Here is a 24770-nt window from a genome sequence, read left to right as displayed (position 1 = left end):
AATTATTTATTTTCTCAGAAATCTCCAGTGATTCAATGACATTTCTCAATCATCCACTACTCTCACCAGGAGTAGCTGTGTGTGTTTGTGTGTGCTCATCTATTTAAGCATAAGGTTATATGTGCTTGTATCTCTTACTACCAATTTGAGAGACCAAATGGGTTTTTCTCTAGCTAAAAAGTCAGGTAGGGAGAGGGTGTATGGAAGAACAGGAACCCCAAGCCCCAAATGGAGTGTTAGAACTTGCCACAAAGAGATAAGTGGAACTAAAGTGTGACAAAGGCAAATAAGACCAAATCCCTGCTAAAATCAGAGGTTTAAGAAATTGGATTGTGTCTCCATCCCTTCCTATCTACATGGTGTCCAGTGTGTTCTCCTCATACTCTCACAAGAAGTCTCATTGCTTTTTGGCCAGCCTTGGGCCCAGGTTGTCCTTACAAACCCAACCAGGTGTGCACAGAGCTGGTGTGAGCGTGTCCACCACAGTTCCAAGAGATTGTCTCCTGGGAAGGTGCCACAGAGTCTTGGACATTCTGTGTAAGATCGAGCCCTGCCAGTGAGCTAATTAGATGAGTTTCTTTAAGAGCTCCAAGCTTAGCAGTAAGAGTGGGTTGCTAATTTCCTGACTCACCTATTCAATTCATTTGTGGTCCCAGCAAATATTCCATCTTGTAGGTTACACTGCCTGGCTTTATTTCGAAACTGTTCCATTTCTTCACAGGGTAGATAGGAATGTGCAAAGTAATAGCTTTTCTCTTTTGTGTGGGATATCGCTTATGAAGTAGAGTTCAGTTCTTTGTGCAAAAGGAATTGTGGGAATGCCAGAACAATTTTGAACAAAACTAGATATTCAGTTAAAAGCCTTTCCCTCCAAAAGCCTAAAGTTCTCACCAGAAAGATGAAGAGTCCCTCTCAGCACAGAGGGTACCCCATAACTGGGGAGGCAGGGGGAAGAAACACAGGTTCTTCATCCCTATTTGTGAGCCTAGGAAACCTCTCTGGGAGTGCAGATGAGCTGCAAGTCATCTTCAGAGCTTAGAAATGCAAATAACTACAGAGATGAAAGTCAGCAATAAAGCTGCCATGTTAGAATTTTGTAGTTTAAGAATAACTTTACTTTTATTCCACAAAATCCTAGGGAAAGGAAAATGCTGTTAATTAAAACTCCCCAACTGAAGCCTCTTTGTTTTGATGAGATACAAGGTCTTGACTCTATCCAAGAAGGAGAAAGAGATTACTTAGCAGAGATGATTGCTACCTTCCCCTCCTACCACTACCTGCCAAGAGTAAGGGTTGTAGCAAATGTGAACACCTACCCACTACTAGAGAATACATCTCTGCCATTTTGCCTATCATCATTAAGGACCTATTCAGCTAGAATAATGAAACTGATTCTATATCTGGCAAAATGGGATCTGGCTAATTGTCATGCCAATGCATAACATTTTATTTCTGTTGTCCCTTCTATCCCAAAGCTGGTTGTTGAGTTCAATATTCCTTCCTCTAGGATAATTTTTGGTAAATAAAAAATCTATCTACAGAAATTCATGATGGATATAGTTTCCAGCTGACTTGTTCATACTTAGGGTCAGGTTTGGCAAATATACCACTTGTGTCTTTCACGCTTCTTTTTCTCCACTCACCCCTTAACTGTAAATGTCCCTAAGAATCTCTTATGAACTCTCTTCCTTGTCTATATACCTTGCCCAAGTGCTCGGCCATTCTTGTGGCTTTATGTTTCATCTATATGCTTATAATCCCCAAATTCTTTCTTCTGTCTTAACTCTGTATAGTTCCAGCCTTTTATTTCCAGCTTTCTTACTGAAATTTCCATTTGAAATTCCACCTATTTAAGTCAGCATGTCCAAAACCAAACTTACTATATTCCCCTGTCCACAAACTAATTTCTCTTATGCAGCCCCATCCATTAATTGTCTAGGATTGAAACCCAGAATCACCCCTTGCTGCCTGTCAAACACCAAGACTCATCAATTCTCCATCCCAAATATTTTGGACATACAGTCTCTTTTGCTGTGTCCTCTCTGACATTATCTTTTATTTATTCACTCATTAAAGCCTTGCTATATTGTAACACTGTCCTAAGGGCTAGTGACACACAGGGAAGATAAAAACCAATGAATTAAGTGAAGTACAAAGCACCATGGCCATTGACCTATCAGAACCCAGGATGGTGGATGTGCTGGGTGAGGCAGGATATACAGGAGTTTGTGAGTCTGAATCTAGGATTCTTTCTATTTCAGTATAGCTAATTTATTGGTAGAACATTTGGGAAAGCCTCTAGCCACGTGTCCATTCTGTCCTCTGCCCTGCTGCCTGTGCTTTATTTCCAAAACTAAAATCAGATTGTCACTCTTCTGATAAAAATCCTTTCCTGGCTCCCCACTGCAGCAGAGCAAGTACCAAACTTCTTGATTCTACTTACAAAATCTTCACACTCAGCTTTTGTTCCCCATAGCACTATTCTTTTATACAACATAGTTACCAACCTCACAGTCCATGAACTAGGAAAGGATAGAAATGAAAATGCCCACTCCGCCTTAAAAAATTTACCATCAGTATCATTCCCAGTCATCCTCTTTACCCCTTTGGCAATCAACTCAATGGATCATTTTCCTAATGATTGCTTTTCACACTTTGCATAACTGTTTCAAGTATCAAGACACTGAATGGTTTTGATGAACACAGATAATCAGTGTGTGATTATTTACTGTCCTGATGTATGCTCAGAGGCTCCATACAATATGTGTGCATACAGTAGCCAAGCAGCAGGCTGCCAGAAACAAGTCCTTCGGTCCTGCTTTTAGGAACATAGGGTTCATCTTTATAGATGAGTATAATCAGGTGCCAATCAGGTGCCAACCACCTCTCCCTTCACAGGAGTAGGCCATGTAACAACATTCAGTCATTAATGCATTCATTCACTCAGTCATTCATGCATCAAACACTTACTGAGCATTTGCCAAGTACCCAGTGTTGCAAAGATGTGCCCTGTCTCCGGGGAGCTCCCAGTGTCTTCTGTGATAAGTTTTGTGATTTCATTCAAATACAGGGATCAAAAAGCAGTGAGCCAGATTTCTGCTGAGGAACTGGGGTCCTGGGGGACACTTGAGAGGTTTTTAAAGAATGAAGAATGGGGCTTGGGGGAAACAAGAAGTTGTATGTGTGGGTATGTGTGTATACATTTAAGGAATTGGGGGGAATGGTAGCTCATGGATGGGAAAGAAATTGCTGCTCTGGTAAAGTGAACCAAAACGCAAATTTAAAAATTACATGATTTGGGTGATTTGGAGAAATTATGGCAAGTTCAGTGTGACTTGAGGCAGGCAGCAAAGGGTGAGCAAGGGATACAGGGGGAGATGCTGGAAGATAAGCAGGGTGCAGACTATAGAAGACTTGGACCAAGGAGCTCAAACTTTCTCTGAAAGCAGTGGGAAGCCCAGAGAAATCTCTAAGCAAGGGAGTGACCCATCAGATTTTTTTTAAATGAAGGTCCAGTGTAGAAACCAAGGATAGATTTGAGAAGATGAACATTTAATGAATCCTTTTTAGAGGTGACCACAACCAAGGAAAAATCCATGGCTGTGTTTTAGCTAACTCTGCATATTTGTGTGTGTTTCCTCCTAGTGACAGTGCTGGCCATTTTCCATGAACTGCACGTCGACCCCAACCTGTACACACTCCTGTTTGGGGAGAGTGTGTTGAATGATGCAGTGGCCATCGTCCTCACATAGTAAGTACCAGAACTTGGCCTCTGTTTTTTTGACCATGTGAAATATGCTTCCAGTTGGTGGTAATTCCCAGTGGCTTTAGAGTATCTTTTCTCTTATGTCATGGAGATGTGGCAATTTCTTTTTTTTAAACAATTGCTACCATAGAAAATCTCTAATAATGGGTATAATTCATGAAGTACCAAATTTTTAACACTATTAATGAGTTTCATGTTTCCAACCTATTACAAGATACTACCCAGAGGGTAACTTTTTTCCTCAGGTGCATATATTTAGCTGATTCACTTAGAGTTCCAAAAATGCACATATGAGCTTCCCTCATTTCAAATCAATATCATTTAATTTTTTCCTTTATGCAAACCATTTTCCAGATAATGGACTAATGCTAACCATTGGATTTATAGTAAGTTTGACATATTGGAGATAGAACCTGAGAGTCAGACTACCCTTTATTTCTCAATGCAAATTTTATGTATTATAGGAACACACATATCTTTAAATCCTCATGTGACATGTGACACTAATAGAGCTTCAACTAAGTGCTAACGTAATTTTCCCTTGATCCTAGAAGAATTTTCTTTTCGAGATGAGAACTGGTGCCCTTTTATATTTAATAAATGCCACTTTGGTGGCTTTCACTATGTCAGAGGTCTCTTCTTGGTTTTAGATTAAGACCAACATTTTGGGCAACTGTCAAATACCCCAAAGGAAAAATAGCTAGCTGACAATTAAATATGACAACAGGACTCAATTCACAGTGTTAATCACTTCAAATGCATTTGAAAATGTATTGTGAAGTAACAAAAGATGTTTAAAAGACAGATCTCACAGAGGAGAGTAGGAAACCGTAGAATAGCGCTACTCTTCTACCAGCTGACATTTCTTGAGGCCATCACCCAAAGTTGCCAGTGAATTCTGCAACTTTTAAGCAAGGTCTTCAAATAAACTTATATTTCACCTGGCCGAAGAGGTGCCTTTCCTACATTAAAGGAAAATATCAGGTGAACGGAAACTGAGAGCAAAAGCCATGGCAGATTCACAAATGCTAATGGATGCTTTTAAAGAAAACACCAAGAACAATTAATTAGAACATCAGGAATCTCTGTCCAAGAAATACGAGTACTAAAGGAACATTTGGAGTAAACATTTTTTCAAATCTGCTGAGTCCCTCATTTTTGCTTCTTGGGCTGCCAAGTTGTAAAAGGCCAAGCAAAACGAAACCACTAAAGCACAGATGAGCTTGGGAAAGAGTCACGCAACTACAACCAAGGGAGAGTTTGGCCTTTCCACTTTCAGCACCGTCATTCACTAGTTTCCCACTAAAAATGCAGACTCCAAGGATGAATATTGATGAGGTTGTGTGAAAGCCCCAGGGGCATTTGAAACAGTCTATTTATTATCTCTTCAGGTCAGTACATGGTTATTATGGCCGTGCCTTTTCGCTCATCTACCCACGCATTGCATGTCTTAAGAAGTGTTTCACACCATGACAAGATCTCTTCCTTACTAGGCACAAGACACTTGCCATTCTAGCCAAAATCTTATGTTTCCCAGATTTGGCGATTGAGGTGTCACACAGAGTGACCCGCAAAAGTTCCACCTTTAAAGTAAAAGGAAAACTAAAGTAGAAATACTTGACATGGAAACTTCCACACATTCAAACTGCAGGCTCTTTCTTCTACCTGGTGCACCTGGACCCCACTGGCCCCTTCCTTAGCTCTACTGAGACTGTGTACCTACACCATCCTGGACCTGGACTCTCTGTCCACCAGTGCTATCTGTGGTTGGCCACATCCTCCACCCTGTGCAATTTTCCACAATGTTGTACTCTTTGCTCGCTTGCTTATGTGCTTTTTAAAAGTTTTGCATGACTTTCAGACCAGAAGTTCAAACATTTGTCTCTTCACTTTCCTCTTCCTTCACATGAAACTGTGCACCCTGACACAACTCTCTGCCTGGTAACTCATGCCTTTTTTTTATACGCACAGAGTTTGCTCCTCCCCACCTTATTTCTACCTAATCGGGTCTTTCACCACTTACCTCAGTCTCCTTCAGGAACCACTAGCCCACAAGCTGAGCCCCTAATCTAGCCCTGCATGAACCTCCATCAATTCCCTTCCAGCATAGCAGGGCAATCTTGGGTTTACACTTATATTTGGCTTTTTTTAGATAGTAACTTTTTTTTAAGATTTTATTTATTTATTTGACAGAGAGAGAGAGACAGTGAGAGAGGGAATACAAGCAGGGAGAGTGGCAGAGGGAGAAGCAGGCTTCCCACCAAGCAGGGAGCCCGACACGGGGTTTGATCCCAGGACCCTGGGATCATGACCCGAGCTGAAGGCAGACGCTTAACGACTGAGCCACCCAGGCGCCCCAGATAGTAACTTTTTGAACAGAGTCTATGTGCTTGAAATGCATATTAAAAGTACAAATGAGGGGCGCCAGGGTGGCTCAGTTGGTTAAGTATTTGACTCTTGGTTTTGGCTCAGGTCAAATGATCTCATATCAAGGAATGGAGTCCAACATTAGGCTCTGTGCTCAGTGGGGAGTCTGTTTGTGGATTTTCTCCCTCTGCTCCTCCCCTCACTTATGCGCACGCTCACGCAGGCACATGCATGCTCTCCTCTCTCTCTAAAATAAATCAATCTTAACAAAAAAAAAAAGAACAAATGAAATCCCTTTTGTGTTTTCCTCTTCTTAGTTCCATCTTTGTGTAGTTTTGAAGTTTAAGAGTAGTGATAGAGCTCTTCTTGTACCATGGAAAAGAAAAGTGATGCATTTTGATGTGAAATCAAGTTTAATAAAGAACTCAAATCATCAACCACTATGGCCCTTGGCACAGCCTCCAGAGCTCCTTTGGAATGGCCACACAATTTCATTTACATTCCCATCTCCCATCACTAAATACTCTTGTGTCATGGGGCTCCTGGGTGGCTCAGTCATTAAGCGTCTGCCTTCAGCTCGGGTCATGATCTCAAGATCCTGGGATTGAGCCCCATGATGGGCTCCCTGCTCAGCGCGAAGCCTGTTTCTCTCTCTCCTTCTTCCCCTTCCCCTGCTTGTGTTCCCTCTCTTGCTGTCTCTCTCTCTCTCTGTCAAACAAAGATAAAATCTTTAAATAAATAAATAAATAAATAAATAAATAAATAAATAAATAAATATTCCTGTTTAAGAACCATCCTTTTCAGTTTTAGTATTTTTAAAATTATAATTGTTAGTATTGTGACAATACTGTGCTCTAGGATTTCATTCAAATATATAGTAATTTAGCCACATTTTAGATTAAGTCAGCTTTTCTGTGCTAGTCTAAGAAGCCAATGGCAAATTATAATACTGTTTCTTAGGTTATATGTGCTCCGAGTTTCAGACAACTAACGTACAATTGAATTTGATGACAACTATTATACACAGCAGCAGGTGGTGGATGGTGTCCCTATGGCTTAAAATGAGCCAGAATTGTTCAACTTAAAATAAAATTGACTTTATTTAACAAAAAATTTTGAAATTGGCTTGTCTTTCTCTGACCCATACTGTCATTTTAAGTATGTAGGGAATGCCATCCCCAAACACATAGAATGTGTATTGGTTCATAAATGAATGAATTCCACGTGATGGTTTTGCATTTCTAAAGATTGTTTAATAAGCTATGAAGGGAGGCAAAAGACATACTGAAGAGGTCTTGAAGGATGTGTGTTTTTGAATCCTGAACAAAGATATTGCTTTCAGAGGCAGTATGGTGGAGTACAAAGAGCCCTAGATTCAAGTCAAAAAAGAGCTGGTGTCAGGATTGCTACAGATTAACTGTGCAGTTGACAGGAAACCAACCCAAACCGGAGTAAGCAAAAAGGGAATTTGTGTTGGCTGATGTGACTGAACAGCAGGAGTAGAAATGGCAGCAAAGGACCCAGTGAAATGAGCAGGAACTCTTTTTTTTCTCAACTTCTTCAGGGTTAGCTCCCTCACCTGGTCAGTTGGTGCCAGTTGGCTGCCAGTATCTCTGAGGGCTGTGCCTTCTTTCAGGAGAATGGAGCAAGCATCTTTGTCCCATTATTCCCAGTCCAAATCTTAGTACACTTTATCAATTATAATGCCATTTCCGACCCACTGTGGCCAGAGAAATGTCCTGCATTTATTGGCTCAGCTCTAAGTCATATGCTTCATGAGTTTAAGACTGTACTCATTTTCACTTGAAAGCATATAAACTAAGCCTGGGGAAAGGTGGGATTATTGCTCAGAGTGATATTGCCACAAAAAAGAAGTGGGTGCTGTACAGAAACAAAACACAACCAAACCTAGAAGACAACAACAATGACTGTATGTGACTATAAATTTTCCGTGCTTGTTTCCTTACCTATGAAATGTAAGAACACTTGTTTTGTATACATTACAAAATTATTTTGAACAATAAATAAAGCATTATAGCTGGAAAGACTCTATAATCTCCAAAATCTATGTAATATATGCTATATAAAGATATATATACTTATAATTTATATAACCATTTATATCAATATCTTTCACTCTACTTACACATATCTCTTTGCTTTCATTAAAATGACTAAGGATAGACCTGCTTCTAGTGAAGCATTCTTTCATAAATATGGCATTTTATGATCCAAGGAATATAGAGAATAACCATTTTCACATGTGATTTCCCCAACTAAGAATGAAGCACTTAGTTAAGGCATACTTTCTAAAGTTTATAAATCAAGAAATAGAGGTTGAAGCATATTACTGAAAGTTATGAAGGCACTCACAACCAAAATTGATATTACTCATGGGAGTTAGTTGGAAAAAGGGAGAGGGAAAGGAAGGGATAAGTTAACTAAAATGTCACATCTCTCATAATAATAAATCAATATATACTATGTAGAGTTGATAAATCAAGAAATGGAGGTATATCCATATTATTTAGAGTCATAGGACAATCATCAGAAGAAGGAAAAACATAAATGGTTAAAGGAGATACTTTTGCTTTGTAGAACTCTGATTTATACAAAGGGGGAAAATGTAATTTAACTCTTTATTTTGTATCTTTTATACTGTTTGAATGTTTGAATTTGTTTGAATCATATCTGTTTAAAGTATTCTTTAGGTGATCAAGATATCAAAAGCAGAAACTAGAAAAGAAAAGCCAATTTATTTGATGGCAATAGAGTCCAGCAATCCTACCAAGCAAGAGTCAACACAAATAAATGATGAAGGAGAAACCAATGAAATCAGTTTCAACACACATGTTGATAGGTTGATGGTCTTTATAATGTACATGATGAATTGTTAATCTCCTTAATATACAAAATGTACTAGTTATGTTACTTTAGGTAAATTACTTAACCTCTCTGTGCCTAGATGCCTTGTTTATAAAATAGGGCTGGTAAAAGCCCTCACCTCATTAGATAAGATTAAACATAAAACACCTAGAACAGGGCCTGGCTCATAACACTCAATAGAAGTTAGATATTAGCGCTGATATTACTGCTGTTATCAAAGACCAATCAGGAAAAAGTAAACATAATAGAAAAATGGGCATAGGATGTAAGTAGATAATGAACAGAAGAAACACAAATGGCCAATAATACTGCTAAATAAGATCAGCTTCACTAGTAACGAAATAAAACAAATTAAACCACTAACAAAGTATTATTTTTTGATGAGCAAATCTTCAAATCTCCAGAACTCATGAAAGAACAAGCATCCTTCAGATAAACTGGAGTTTGAGGAAGTGGGAACCCTTCTACATTATTGGTGAAAGAGAAAAGCAATGGAACTTTTACAAAGGCAATTGGCATTATTTGTTAAGAATTATTAGAATATGTTAGTCTTCTGATCCACCTATTTCATTTCTAGAAATTTATCCTAAGAGGTAACTAAGAGCCTATGTAACAATTTCTCCATGGAGATGAGTGCATTGATTTGAGCAAGAAATTGTACATAAGTTACTAGTTGGTTGAGTAAATTATAACATATTAATATCATGTAATCCTTATGCAGTCATTTGAAAAATGACATAGGGAGAAAAATATATTGATGTGAAAAGATATTCACAATACAGTTTTAAAGAAAGTAAGAAATTTTAAAATGATATATACAGTAAGACCTATTTTAGTTAAAAAATCACAGCCAAATTTGTGTGTGTCTGTGAGTATATACATATAATTATAACATATTATAAATATAATTTATATATAAAATCAAAGTGTTAGGTGGGATCATAGGTGATTTTCATTTTCCACTTTTGGCTTATATATATATTTATTGGAAATAGATTAAGCTACTTCTGATCCACTCTGGTCCAAAGAATCCCCCATAAACATACTTAATAATAGGAAATCTTCACTTAAATACAGATTCTAGGGACACCTGGGTCACTCAGTCCGTTAAGCATCCAACTCTTGATTTCAGCTCAGGCCATATCTCAGGGTTGTGAGATCAAGCCCTGCATCAGGCTCTGCACTCAGCGGGGAGTCTGCTTGAAGATTCTCTCTCTGTCCCCCTTTCTCCCCCTACCTAAAATAAATAAGTAAATCTTTAAAAGAAATAAAACAAATACAGATTCTATAAAGGTTTAAGTCTAAAATTTTCTCTACCCATGAAAGAGCAGAAAGAGGCTTTGGAGTGTTCTCGGCCATTTATCTGCTTTCTCCCCCTACCTAAAATAAATAAGTAAATCTTTAAAAGAAATAAAACAAATACAGATTCTATAAAGGTTTAAGTCTAAAATTTTCTCTACCCATGAAAGAGCAGAAAGAGGCTTTGGAGTGTTCTCGGCCATTTATCTGCAAAACAGAAATATTGCCAATATTGTACTGAAAGACCTACTTGAGAAATAATTCCACAATGTACAAATGCCTCCAGATTTTCTTAGAGATAAAATAAGAACCCCATTAAACAGCTGGCTCTTGGATGACAATAAATACACACTAGGTGCCTTTGTTACCTTATAAGCAAATACTTCTAAGGAAATTCAATGTAGATCATTAAAAAGGAGGGAGAAATAGAGCACTAATATTCTTTTTTTAAATAAGAGTGTTGTTATGCTGCTTAGAGGTTCTTACTAGAAAATGTCATTTGAAGTGTGATACCGGTGAACGCTTGGCACTTAGAGTGAGTGACATTTTGAAAGACTACACTTTTTATATTTCATGCATCTTAAGCAAAATTTAACATGGAAGTTAATGGGATGGCTGTGAGACTCAAAGGAACCATGTGACTAAGGAAACTCAAGACATCTATCATCCATTCATTCAACAAAAATATACTGAGGATCTATATCTGCCAGACATTACGCTGAGCATTGATGATATAGATGGATAGGTACAGTCACCCATCCCTGCCTTCAACAGCTCCTCACTAAAATAGGCAAACAATAGCTTGTAGCTATTTAATTTAATATGTGCACAAACCTTGCTCTAAAAATCATCCCAGAAAGCAGTTGCGTAGGGTTGGTTATAAACATATATCACTAAAGAAATTCATTATTTCTCTTGGTACCATCATGTCTAAATAGATTGCAAGCTCCTTGAAGGCAAGTTCTACCTTTCTTCATCCCCCACAACACACAGCTAATTATTTGGAAGTTTCTTAAATAATTACTGAGGGAGCAGGTTCGTATACCTTTTCAGATGAAGGTAGAGACATTTTACTAATCCTCTCATTAAAATCTGTTCCAGAGGATGGATGTTTAATATTCTTTATACTGCTTCTTCTGAATATTTGAAAAGCTTGTTCATTATCTTCATTAGGTCAACTTCCTCTCCCATTTGACCCATAGTTGTAAACACAGAGGTGATACGGTGTCTCCTTTTGATGAGAATAAACCAAAACTGTTATCACAACCATAAAGTATATTTCTTACGAATCTGCTTAACTTAAAAACAAGTTTCTTATATCTTGACACATCTTTCTGAAGGTAATTCACTTTGATATTTGCCTTGGAAACTGATCATCAGCATGAAACCATTTATTTTGATGCCTGTCTAGATACTGCTGTGATATATAATTTAAAAAAAGAAAAAGTTAAGGCCCTTTTGCTTAAGAACTTCTCCTGGCAGTCAATTCCATGCCGACTTCATTTTTTGGACACCAGGTGGCATCACCTAGCAGGAATGGGTAGGCCCACACCCCTGCCGGCTCCTGTGCTGTTTGGTTTTTCTTATTCCTGATGCCCGGTGCCTGTTTCCTGGCTGACTCCCAGCATCTCCCTACCCTAGCTCTTAATGTCCTTGTTCAGAGTACTGGGAAGTGACTTTGGCTTATCCTGTTGACTCTGTTCCTTGTCTCTTGGATTAGATAGGATGATCACTCACTGATTCTCCAGAAATCAGCATCATGACTTAGAACTTCCTCTGCTCCACGTCAAGGCATGCATGACAAATTGATCTACCAAAAATAAACAAATAAGAGAAACCCATATTGATGCTTTCTTATCTTAATTCCATTGTACTTTAATTCATTGGTGTATTAGATGTAAGTGACAGAAACCCAATTCAAATTAGCTTAGGCAAAAAGAATTCATTGGCCTTTTTAGCAGGGGCAACTCTGGGCAAGCCAGGACTCAGGGATTCAAACATGTCTATTTTTTTTTCTATTGTCTATTCTTTCCTTTTTCTTTCTTGGTTCTGATTTCCTCTTAGTGCCAGCCTCACTCTTTCCTAGTATAAATACATGACTTATTCTAACAAGCAGGAGAGGGTGGCTAATGACATCTCCAGGCTTATATTGTTCTACCTCAAAGTAACACTTCATACTCCCAATATTTGCATGTCAGACACAGAGAAGGATTCGGATTGGCTCTGCTTATATCAGAAGATCGACCCTAGGCCAATCACATTGTATTACAAGGCAATTAAACATGATGATTGGCCAGATCTGAATCATTTCCCCATCTCTGTAGCCAGGGGAATGGAATCAATAATTAGAAGAAAGTGACTGGAGGGCAAGTATATGGGCATCCCAGAATAGTAACTATGGTATTTCATGATAATAAAATATTCAGAACATGGTGGATTAAAATGAAGCAGATAGGCCATATGCCATTATAAACTGAAAGAAATGCTTTGTTTAAAAAGACAAAAAAATTCCTTTCTAACTGTAGAGTTGATTTTGAAGAAAGAAAAGGAAATTCCCAGGTGTGGGAAACAAGAAAGAAATCACTTACTGTGGGAAGCTGCCATCATCAGTGGCCATAGGATTTTGTGTAGGATATAGACCCAGAGGCTTTGGAGTTGGAGTCTTATTTCCACGTGGAAATCATGGAAGTCAAACCTTTTTGAATAAAGCCTGGAGTCCAAGGTGCTCCCTCAGTCACATAAACTCTGTTCAACAGCCTTAAGGAATCGTGAGGAAGCTTGCCATCTATGTGGAATTTGAATCAAAATCTCTGATCTTGCAGTTGTGACAGAGGAAATAGAAGCCAATAAATTAATATAAAAGGTTTCAGTACTATTGAAATGCGTGCCCCAGCCTCATTTCTCTTTCCTTATTTCCAAATGTGCTAAACTGCTTTGAACTGAGACTTTCTTAACCCGGGCACATGGAAATCCCACAGAAAAAAAACCCACAATTTTTCCTGAAAATGAGTTCATGGTAAAAGTTTACAGGCCACAAAGGGAAAAAAATCCACCATGAAGAAAAGCCAGGAGATAAACAAAAAAGTAAATCAGAAGAACAAGGACCCTAAAGAACTAAACAAAAGTTACAAAAATCTGAGAACAATTATAAAATGGGCATATTAAAAATGACTGAAGAGATAAATGGAGAAGTAAGGAAAATATGAAGGAATAGTAAAATAAGAAACAAAAAACTTTTCAGAAAGAAAAATGTGGATATTGGCTTTAAAAACTGAATGACAAAAATGTCATATTAGATCCAGCTGGTGACCCAAAAGATAAAGTTAGCCAATGACCCAGAATGCAATACAGATTTAAAAAATATAAAAAGTTGGCTAAGAGACATGGAGGATAGCATGAAACATTTCAGAATATATCAATAAGAATTTCAAAAGGAGACACTAAAGAGAATCAATTTGTGACAATATTTAATGAGATAATGGATGATAATTTTTCAGAATTGAAGAAATTAAAACATCGCATTATATCCAGAGTTGGATAAATTAAAACTCATTCACACGCAAATATGTTGCAGTGAAACATGAGATCATCAAAGACAAAATGGAAATTTTAAAAGCAGAGGAAAGATGGATTACTTACAGTGGAAAACCACTTAGATGGCATCAGTTTTCTCACTAATGATAATAGCTACCAGAGGACAGTGGAATAGTAAGTACAAATTATAAAGGGAAAATAACCAAAAACCTAAATTCAAAATTCAACTGAGATATCATTCAAGGGTAAGAATGAAATAAGATATGTTCAGGTAGACAGAATTTACCACTTATGGATAATCGGTGATAGAAATAGGAAACTGAACTCAGAAAGAAGGACACAAGGAATAGTGAGCAAAAAAATTGAAACAATCATAAATTTAATAAGGAATGACTGTGACAATAACAATAATGATTATTAGTGGAGAAGGGTAAAATAAGGTGAACCAAGCACTCTACTATTCTCTATAATATTCAAAGACAGTGGACACTAAATGGTGGGGGAGAGATGATGTTATGTAGAGAAAGTGGAGATGGCAAAAGACATGTTTATTCACATAATCCAGTTTTCACTCAAGTAGCCAAGTTCTTCAGAATGTTTCTCAAAATGGTGTAAAAGAGTCTGACAACAGATTTCAATTTGGATTAGAAATGTTGAAATCATTTCATAGGTAGTATGAAATTCTGGATAGTCTTCAATAATTTCAAACTGTGCAGAGAATTCCTATATTTTAGGAAGCTGGTAAAGTATCTGCCCTGGAGTCCCTCTATTTTTCTTTGAGATTTTAGGCTCTCGCCTTAGTAGCTGTAGTGTTTCCAGTTGTGGAACTCATCATATTCTCTCTACAGGCTGTCTTTCATCTTTCCCATTGTCTTCCTAGTTTCTCTTACTCTCTATTCTCCTTACCTCCTGTTCTCTTATTGTCAGATTTATGATCTACACTAGGATGTCATCTGTTCAGTTCTCTCCAATTCCTTGGAAGCAGTTACCTCCATGGGTGGACAGCCGGGGACATTTTCTGCCATACCAGTTGATATGCTGTAAGATGCAGATGTCTTAAAAATTGTCCTTTATGTACACAAGTAACTTTGAACTGATAGTCTAGGCAACTAACCAGCTTTGAGAAAAAGTTGAAAAGTTATTTCTGTCTTCTGTTATATTCTATCACTAAGTCATAAGAAGTTCCTTAATCATTTTAGCCTCTGTTTGAAATTTTAGCTTTCCACATTGAAAGGTTTGGTGATGTTCTCTAGTCTGAGCCCAGGATGACCAGCCATGTAGTAAGAAAGCGACTTGTACTAAGCAAATTACATCTGAGGCAGAAGTGGACACCAGGGTGCTGACATAATAAACACCAAGAAATGACTGACCCAATGACCAGAATATAAATGCTGGCATGATCAGCTCATTTTCTTTCCAAGGTCAAGCTACTTAGGAAACAGAATCATGATCAGCATCTACTTTAGCAATTCACCACAGGAAAATACTCTCACTGGAATCTCAAGTACCCCAAAGATCATATGATAAAAGCAGTCTTTCCTATAGGCAAGCCTGCATATAAAGGCAAATAATATCCAGAGGGTTGTATGGTGAGCATGGGGACAGGTGACTGATAGATTGATGACTCAACTGTTTATCTGCATCCTTCACACAAAAGGTGTTTTTTTTTTTTCTGATGGACCTGTAAATTTTGAAATGCTTGGCAACTACCCCCAAATCCATACCAACATTTAGGATAACTTAAAACTACTCATAGTTTGTCAGGATAACTAAAATTTTCTCTCTCCCCTTTACATAAAGCTGGAATGGTCACTTGCAGTGTTTGATTCTGTGATTCTTCTAAATTCTCCCATGACTAATCTATCCTTCTACTGATTGATACATTGTACTTTTGTCACCATACTGAATACCATTGGTCTCTATCCTAATGTCCTTTAATACCTGGTGGGGGGATTGATAGTGATTCCCTCTTCTTCTCTATGTTGTGACCAGTGGCATACATTCCCAGGACAGTGGCCTAGTGACAGGGAATAGTTCATAACTAGATATCAGGCCCATCTGTGAGAAGCCATCTATGAGAAGAACCAATTAGGACTTTAGCCTCATGAGAGGGTAGACTTCAAGGCTGTTAAACTGGCTTCTATTAATAACATGATCTAAAACACTACACATTAAACTTCTGGAGAGGGGGTCATAAACTTCCTTTAGTGACTGAAGAAACCTTGGCTCTCACCTAAGGGGCTAGAGGGAAGTGCGTCTAAACAAAAAGATAAAACTTTATAGTTTCAGGAACTCTGGGTTAATATTTTTTTGTCCTAAGGCATATTTTCTCTCCAATGTGTTTAAGCCTGACTTCGTTATGAACAAGTGAGACAATACCTTTTATTTCAGGTGATCAACTCTGAATTTTTTCCTAAAAAATTTTTCCAGGGAACAAGGGACCAAATCAATATGCAATCATAATTTTGGTCTAAATTGAAAGTACTCTCTTGGCCTGAAGAATATAATCTGTTTATATTACTTGGGCTCCATAATGAATTTACATGGCAGGCTTATTGCAAGTTTTATGTGGGCTCTGCCTTACTGGGGCATGTAATGCTTAGGGAATCTGATTAAAACTTTGGGAAGCAGCAGCTGTTCAGCTATAGACGGTGAACTCGGGGCCCATTTTTCAGAGCCTGAATGCAAGGCCTGACACCCTCGCCAGCTATTGGGTGATATATGAACTGTCTTTGAATGCCCAGCTCCTGTGTTAATAGCCTTAAAATATCGGTTGTTTATGAGAAAGAAGTTGGGAGCTCTTATCAATTTTCCTGACCCAGAGGTCCTCAAATACATCATTATTTTTTCATTGCCAGAATGACAGGCAGTGCTGAGGGAAAAGGAAGAAATATTTTCACCATTTAGTTTGTTCTTCATGGGTTAACAGTAAGAGTTTCTCATTTCAAAAGATAAGTGGAATGAGTGCCAGTGAAATCACACACATAAAAGCCAGACTGCATACTTTCTGGCATCATTGTGTAGTGTCAGTATCATAATGTAGTTAAATCTGATTTTTCTAAAGATGCTTATTAATTCAAATTGGACATATGGAAGTTAAATTCTGAAGCCTGTGCCAAATGGATTACTACCAGAATGGCAGTTAAATGGTCAAATTCGATTTAAAGTTCAACCCTAATATGTTCGGAAATTTCTTTTTTTATCTTTAACCCCATCCCCATCTTCACCTGCCTACTTTGTCTTTATGGACATTAGAATATCTTCTAAGTGGGTGAATTCTTAATTATGTGACTGTTGACCATTTAGATTTTTAGGCATTATCTATTGTTCTTATAGCAGTCTACTTTTAGCCTTTTCATTAGCATGTTTATAAGAGAAAGTTCTGAAAAGTAGAAAAATATATACATGTATGCATTCAATTTTCTTTTTATTAGTAATTCTGGTAAAGGTTTTGTTGGAAAAAATTTTCATCTAGAACATACCTCATGTGTGGATAGTGTGTTTTACTTTTCCACGGAGAAGTGAAGACTGGTCTGGGAGTCTAGATGATGACTCTATCATTTACTAACTTTATACCATTGAGCAAGTCAGTCACCCTTTTCAAGTCTGCTTTCTGATTTCATCAAGATAGCAGCTTTAGTATACATATCTGTCCTAATCTTAAAAAATATAAATCTGTTGGAGCACCTGGGTGGCTCAGTCAGTTAAGCAGCTGCCTTTGGCTCAGGTCATGATTTCAGTGTCCTGGGATCAAGCTCCATATCGGGCTTGCTGCTCAGTAGGGAGCTTGCTTCTTCCTCTCCACTGCTTGTGCTCTCTCTCGCATGCACACTCTCTCTCTCAAATAAATAAATAAAATCTTTTAAGTTTTTTTAAATTAAAAAAAATTCTTAATCTCAGGAAACAAACTGAGGGTTGCTGGAGTGGTGGGGGCTGGAAGGGATGGGGTGGCTGGGTGATAGACATCGGGGAGGGTATGTGCTATGGTGAGCGCTGTGAATTGCGTAAGACTGTTGAAGAACAGACCTGTACCTCTGAAACAAATAATACATTATAGGTTAAAAAAAAAAAGAAGATAGCAGGAAGGGAAAAATGAAGGGGGGGGAATCGGAGGGGAGACGAACCATGAGAGACTACGGACTCTGAGAAACAGACTGAGGGTTCTAGAGGGGAGGGGGTGGGGGAATGGGTTAGCCTGGTGATGGGTATTAAAGAGGGCACGTTCTGCGTGGAGCACTGGGTGTTATGCACAAACAATGAATCATGGAACACTGCATCAAAAACTAATGATGTAATGTATGGTGATTAACATATATATATATATATATATATATATATATCTGTTGGGATTTTAGAAGTGAGATTGCACTGAAAACATAAATTATGAAAGTGGATAACACCAATGTTGTGAGGAAACAAAACTGTAGAAAACCAAAGCCTAAAACATGTTAATTATTTACTAAGATGGATACAAAAGACTATTTATATCCATAAAACAGGGATGAGTTGAAACTTAAAAAGTAGAAATTGAAAATAAGAAAATCAAAACAAAATTTTCAATAGGAAAAATGATAGGATATGATGAGCTGATATGATTGTTTACTTAAAAATATAAGAGACTTGGGGCACCTGGGTTGTTCAGTGCATTAAACATCTGACTCTTGGTGTCAGCGCAAGTCCTGATCTCATGACTCATGGGATTGAGCCCCACAATGCAGGCTCCATGCTCAGTAGGAGTCTGTTTGGATATTCTCTCCCTCTGCCCCTTCCCTCCCTCTCTCTTTCTCTCTCTCTCAAATGAACAAATAAATCTTTAAAAAAATAAAAGAGACTCAAATGGCAAAATATTAGAGAGCTCAGAAATTTGGCTAGACAGAAGATGAACACACAAAAATCAACGGCTTTCCTAGACTTCAGCAAAACTGATGATAAAATGTAATGAATTATTGCATGAACAAATTGTTTTGTTTTGTTTGTTTTGTTTGAAAAATGAACAAATTATTTTGTTCACAATAGCATTTTAAAATCTTAGGTCATTAGAATAGCCCTAAATAATAAACCTGTGAGATATCTGAGAAGACTAGTCATAACTTTAGTGAAGGACAAAAAAGACCACCTCAATAAATGAGGGGAACTGCTATGAGACAGGATGGGAAGATTCAATATTATTAAGTAGTCAACTCTCCCCCCAAGTAATCTATACCTTCAGTATAATCTCCCTCCTAAAATCCCAACAGATATTTTTAGGATGTTTCTAAAGTTCACATGGAGCTGCTGCTTAAGATTTTACTAGTCTCCCTCAAAACAAATTAAAATTATGAAAAACATTGAAAAATAGAAACTTTTTATAGCCCATGAAACAGAAATAGCCACAGTTCCAAACCATAAACTCTGAAAGATTTAAGTATGAAGTATTGCTGTCAATAATGTGAAATCTTGAACAAGAAATGGAAATATGCCAAGCCAAGTTGGCTTCTCTCAGACCTGACAGCAGATCACTTACTGAAAGGACCAACCAATATTCCCTTGTTTGGAGAACAGATAAGATCAGGTAAATGGGCCAAGGGTGAAATGGGGGAAATAGTCTGACCTTTCAAAATGAAAGATGAGTAGAAATCATGCTGACCCACATTCTAGTTTTCTAACGAGGACACTGCAGAGGCTATCTGCACTGGGGGTGGGTGGTGGTGGGGGCAGCAATTTCCAAATCAAAACATAATTCATTTGCAACTTGGGTCTTTTCTCTATGCCACCTCAATGTGAATGCTATGGACTGCAAAAAGATGTATTCCCAGCAGAAAGGAAATAGATTTGGTGACAGATGCTTAAGATAAAAACATGGCCCTCAAATTCTTTGACATTCCTCTCATAGAAGGAATGAAATCTATGTTCCCTCCCCCTTAGATCTACAGAAGGCAGAGGAAGAGATGCTGTGCCAGTTTCCAAGTCTAGGCCTTAAGAAACCAGCAGCTTCTACTTCCTGTCCCTTGGGACACTCCCTCTTGTGAGATGATTAAGCTGGTCTGTGGAGAGTACTACCTGGGGAGCCAATGATAGCCAGCAAGACTTCCCAGACACATGGGTGATCCATCCTTGAAGCTGACCCTCCAATCCCATTCCAGCTTCCCCAGCTGATACCAGGTGCCACAGAAATGAGCTGAACCTACGGAGCTCTGACCAATTTGCACATTTGCGAACAAAATAACTCATTATTGGTTTAAACCACTAAGTTTTGGGGTGATGTTATGCAACAATAGATAAACAGAACAAAACCCAAATTAAAATTCAGTCAGCCTCAGCTTATTCAACTTTATTTCATCCCTTACCTTGTATCCCTGTACTATTCTTTGATAAATAGCCAGTCTCTTTTAAAGATGAGTAATAATCATAAAGGAGGGCAGGGAACACGTTCATCAAAACTGCAAAATATTTTTTTTTAATTTAAGCCAAAGAAGAGCCCATAATCCCCAAATAAATTTATCAAAGAACTACAGAAATTTTAGACCAAAGAATTCTCCATTATCATGAAGGCCAATATAGATTCTATCTATATCATCTATATCTATACCTATATATCTATAATTCAGGATTTCAAAAAAGAGATAAAGTAATGAAGGGAGATTAAAAGTGTGCTAGCAGAGCTCAGGAGAAAAGCTGGAGAGATAAATAAAACCACTAAAGATATAGAAGACACTTTACAAGCAACAAAAATAGAATGAACTCTGAAAACACTGTCAGAAACATAAAAAATAGACTTGAATTAAAACAAAACAAAGTAAAATAGAACAAAGATGTAATAATGACTATAAAGAATATTATAGAAAAGGATGGCAGACATCTGGGTGTTTTTGAAGAAAACACATGGAAATATTTTAAAACATAAAACAATATTCCCCTGAAATGATATAATATGTGGATTGAAAGATGTAAAGAACTCACTGGATGCCAGAAAATTTTTATTTGGAATCATCAGCACCATGAGATTATCTGGCAGCCTTAATGAATTTCAAGTGTAAAGAAAGAATTACGGGGGCATCTAGGCAGAAAATCCAAGTCACTTATAAAAGCAGAAATAATCAGGTTGGCCTTGGACTTGACCATGATGACATACAATTTCAGAAGATGGAAAAGCAGCACATTTTCACTTATGAGGGAAAGAATGTGAAACCCAAGCCAAATTGTCCTTCCCATATAAAGGCAACAGATTGGATGTTTTAATAAACAGTGTGGGGCAATGAGCTATTCTTTTGGGAAAAAACGTTAAATGTCTAATTCACATCATTTCTAGAAAGAAACTCTACATTGGTTTCAGAGCTGAATGTAAAGAAAAAACTCTGAAGATATTAGGGGCCATTTCTATAATTTTGGAATGTTAATGATCTTCCTAAATAAAATTCAAAATTTAAAAACAATAAGGTAAAAAATTAACCAATTTAACTACACAGAATTTTAAAAGGTAACAGCAGAAATAGAAAACAAATGATAAACTAGAAAAAATAATTGCAACATTTTTTACAGTTACCATTTTAAATACACAAAGAACTACAAATCAATGTGAAAAAGAAAGTACAATAGAAAATTGGGTAAAATATGAATAAATAGGGGCACCTGGGTGACTCAGTCATTAAGCGTCTGCCTTCGGCTCAGGTCATGATCTCAGGGTCCTGGGATCGAGTCCCGCATCGGGTTCCCTGCTCAGCGGGAAGCCTGCTTCTCCCTCTCCCTCTCCCCCTGCCTCTGCCCCTGCTCCTGTGCTCTCTCTCTCTCTATCTCTGTCACTATCTGTCTCTCTCTATCAAATTAATAAAATCTTTTAAAAAATATGAATAAATAATTTATAGATCTCTCTGTATGTGTGTGTATATAAGTATACATATACAGAATACATATAGTCAAGTAAAATGATGTTTATTTACAAACAGGAAAATACAAATTAAAATGAGACATTCTTCATCCATCCAATTAGCAAGATTTAAATTTTATTCATGTTTAGATCAATGTTGGCAAGAATGAAGAAAATCAAGCAGTCTTACACACTTTTTGTCACTATCACCCCAAATTTTTAAATGTACCCAGTAAAACTACTTCTAGTGTTATGTAGATAAGGATACCTATACAGTGTATCAGTGGAATGACAACAAAAATGTGAACAGCCAGAATGTCTATTGATAGGGAAGAGATTAAATATATTATACTAGATATAAACTAGGGGAAACTTTGAAGCCTTTAAAAAGTAGATGACATAGAAAAATCTCTAAGACATTTTAAGTTACAAAATAATGTTTCTGAAAAATACATATTGCATGCTGCTAGCATTTATGCAAAAAATAACATTTGTATATAAATGTAAGGAAATGTCTTTTGCATTTTGCTCTATATACTTTTCCATTGCCTTAATCTTTAATGCAGATAGTATATTTTTGTTTTACTTCTGTAATAAAAATGATTTAAGTCATAAATGCCTTCTTAATGGAAATAAAAGTATCTCCTCTGCTTACCTAAGAGAGGTTTTAAGTTGTGTTTACTGTTATGTTCTGGCCTTCTATTGTTAGTAGGTCTCCATTTAATGAACGAATGAATAGATATGCAGTGAGGATCCAATTGGAGGATGCTTTAAAAGGCATATATAAGCACAGGTATTTATGTCACAGCAAAACCTGACTTTTTATTTTTTTTAATTTATTAATAAATTTATTTTTTATGTAGTGTTCCATGATTCATTGTTTGCATATAACACCCAGTTCTCCATGCAATACATGCCCTCCTTAATACCCATCCCTGGGCTACCCCATCTCCCCACCCGCCTCCCCTCTAAAACCTTCAGTTTGTTTCTCAGAGTCCATAGTCTCTCATGATTCATCTCCCCCTCCGATTTCCGCCCCCTTCATTAGCGCTCACCGTAGCACATACCCTCCCCAATGTCTATCACCCAGCCACCCCATCCCTCCCACCCCCCCACCACTCCAGCAACCCTCAGTTTGTTTCCTGAGATTAAGAATTCCTCACATCAGTGACATCATATGATACTTGTCTTTCTCTGATTGACTTATTTCGCTTAGCATAATACCCTCTAATTCCATCCACGTCGCAAAACCTGATTTTAAATTATGAGAGTAGATCTTAGGAATGTGTGTGTCTCTGATGCTAGTAATTGATGGAAAATTGAAATCTTTGTCCAACCAACGAGCTGCTTGACTGCTAATTTAGAGACTTGATCCACCACTTCAGAACAGAATAGGCCCAACCAGACCTGATAAAGCCCTAATGCCCCTGCTCAGAGTTGTGTCCAGATTTGTGGAAAAGTTGCATCAGGCTCCCAAACCATGGGGACAACTTATCAAACCAGCTAAATATAAGATATATATTACCCAATATGTGGACTTCCAAGAAATACAAATGAAATTTTCTTCCACCTTCAAACAAAACCCCCAATTTGCCATTTAGATTATTTTTTATTTGAAGTTCCAAATTCCTAATCATATAATATTTTTTAAGAGGTATTAAATGTATGTACCATGTACTTGACTCAGGAAAATACATTTACAAAAGTTAAAGTTATTGCTATGGGTGGGGAGGGAACAGGGGAGTTCTAACTACTTTGGGAGCTAAGCAGGTAATATAAATTTGTGATAGACCAGGACACAGGACAATAAGAAATGGTGGGACCAGTGGCTAAGTGGAGGGTGCATGCCCTCCAAAAGTACTTTAGGTTCAATTTTAATTTTAAACAGTATGATGGCCAAATATAACTGAAGGCAGCTGGTTTGAGACCCCAAGTTTAATTGCCGTAAACCAACTATTCCATCAGAATCTTCTCATTGTCATTGTCATCTGAGGCTACCCTCATTTCTACCTTTACTCTTTTGTGCTTATTGTTTTATCAGGAATTCTTTCGCAAGCCTTCTATCTCCAAATGGTAATTATTTTGCAAAATGGAGATCACATCCTACCTCTCCAATAAACAGTCTCAAGAACATCCCAACCATCGATCCCCTTCTCTGAACCCCAGGGAAAGCTTTATTTGGAACCATAAACTCTCAGAGTGAGTCAAGGCATTAAAGATCAATCAATCCAGTCACAGATAGAACTGTCTTCCAATATGACCAGCAGGAGGTCAGTCCACCCAGATCTCGAGATCTGTTGGGAAGGCAGAACAACTGAGGAGCAGTGAGTTCTTCCTTCTACTCATCTCTCAACTGATTCCCTATATCTTCAAGCCAATGGTCCTGGTCTAACCTTTGGGAATCATATGGTAACTAGCAGCCTGGTTTTGTTGGGTCTCCCCAGTGTTGGCTAGCAAAGTGGTTTTGTTGTTGTTGTTGTTGTTGTTGTTGTTTTAGAAACATCTGAATTTATTGCCCAAATTTAAAAATCAAGATAATTAACATAAAAACCCAGAGCTGGTTTCTTTTGAAAAGCTGTAAGATCTACTAATATTGTGTTGAAGAAGAGCACCCTTCACTTATGTATTAGAAAAAATAAAACCAGGGGCGCCTGGGTGGCTCAGTCATTAGGCGTCTGCCTTCAGCTCAGGTCATGATCCCAGGGTCCTGGGATCGAGCCTGCATCAGGCTCCCTGCCCCACGGGAGGCCTGCTTCTCCCTCTCCCATTCCCCCTGCTTTTGTTCCCTCTCTCGCTGTGTCTCTCTCTGTCAAATAAATACATAAAATCTTTTAAAATAAATAAATAAAGCCATTTATATATTAGAAAAATAAAACTATCAGAAGGAATTAGTTTTCTCCTCTGCAAATCCCTACTTCTGTTCTATATAAGACATAGTTTCAGTTCCATTCATCATCCTAGTTTCTCCCCTGTGAATGAGTTTGCTTCTATGTTTTCAAAAGTGAATTAGAATTTTTGACCCAAATGCAGGGATTATTTTTAATCCCTACTAAATTTTCTTAGGATTTATGCAAG

General features: G+C 37.6%; 1 protein-coding gene across 6 annotated transcripts in view; it reads left to right on the top strand.

Moving 5' to 3' along the window:
* SLC9A9 (solute carrier family 9 member A9) overlaps window positions 1-24770 on the top strand; it is a 707437-nt gene that overhangs the window by 303234 nt on the left and 379433 nt on the right. For all 6 annotated transcript variants that reach the window (XR_003518124.1, XM_027584626.2, XM_027584627.2 and 3 more), the window contains one exon: window positions 3646-3751. Coding sequence is in view for 5 of the 6 variants with exons in the window: in XM_027584626.2 (XP_027440427.1) it covers window positions 3646-3751 (106 nt within the window). In the remaining variant the exon portion in view is untranslated. The remainder of the gene's footprint in view (window positions 1-3645; window positions 3752-24770) is intronic.

Source organism: Zalophus californianus, chromosome 1 (assembly GCF_009762305.2).
Source record: "Zalophus californianus isolate mZalCal1 chromosome 1, mZalCal1.pri.v2, whole genome shotgun sequence".
In the NCBI taxonomy this organism is placed as follows: Eukaryota; Metazoa; Chordata; class Mammalia; order Carnivora; family Otariidae; genus Zalophus; species Zalophus californianus.
Note: the sequence above shows the minus strand (reverse complement) of the source record. Positions and strands in the feature narration are given on the sequence as shown.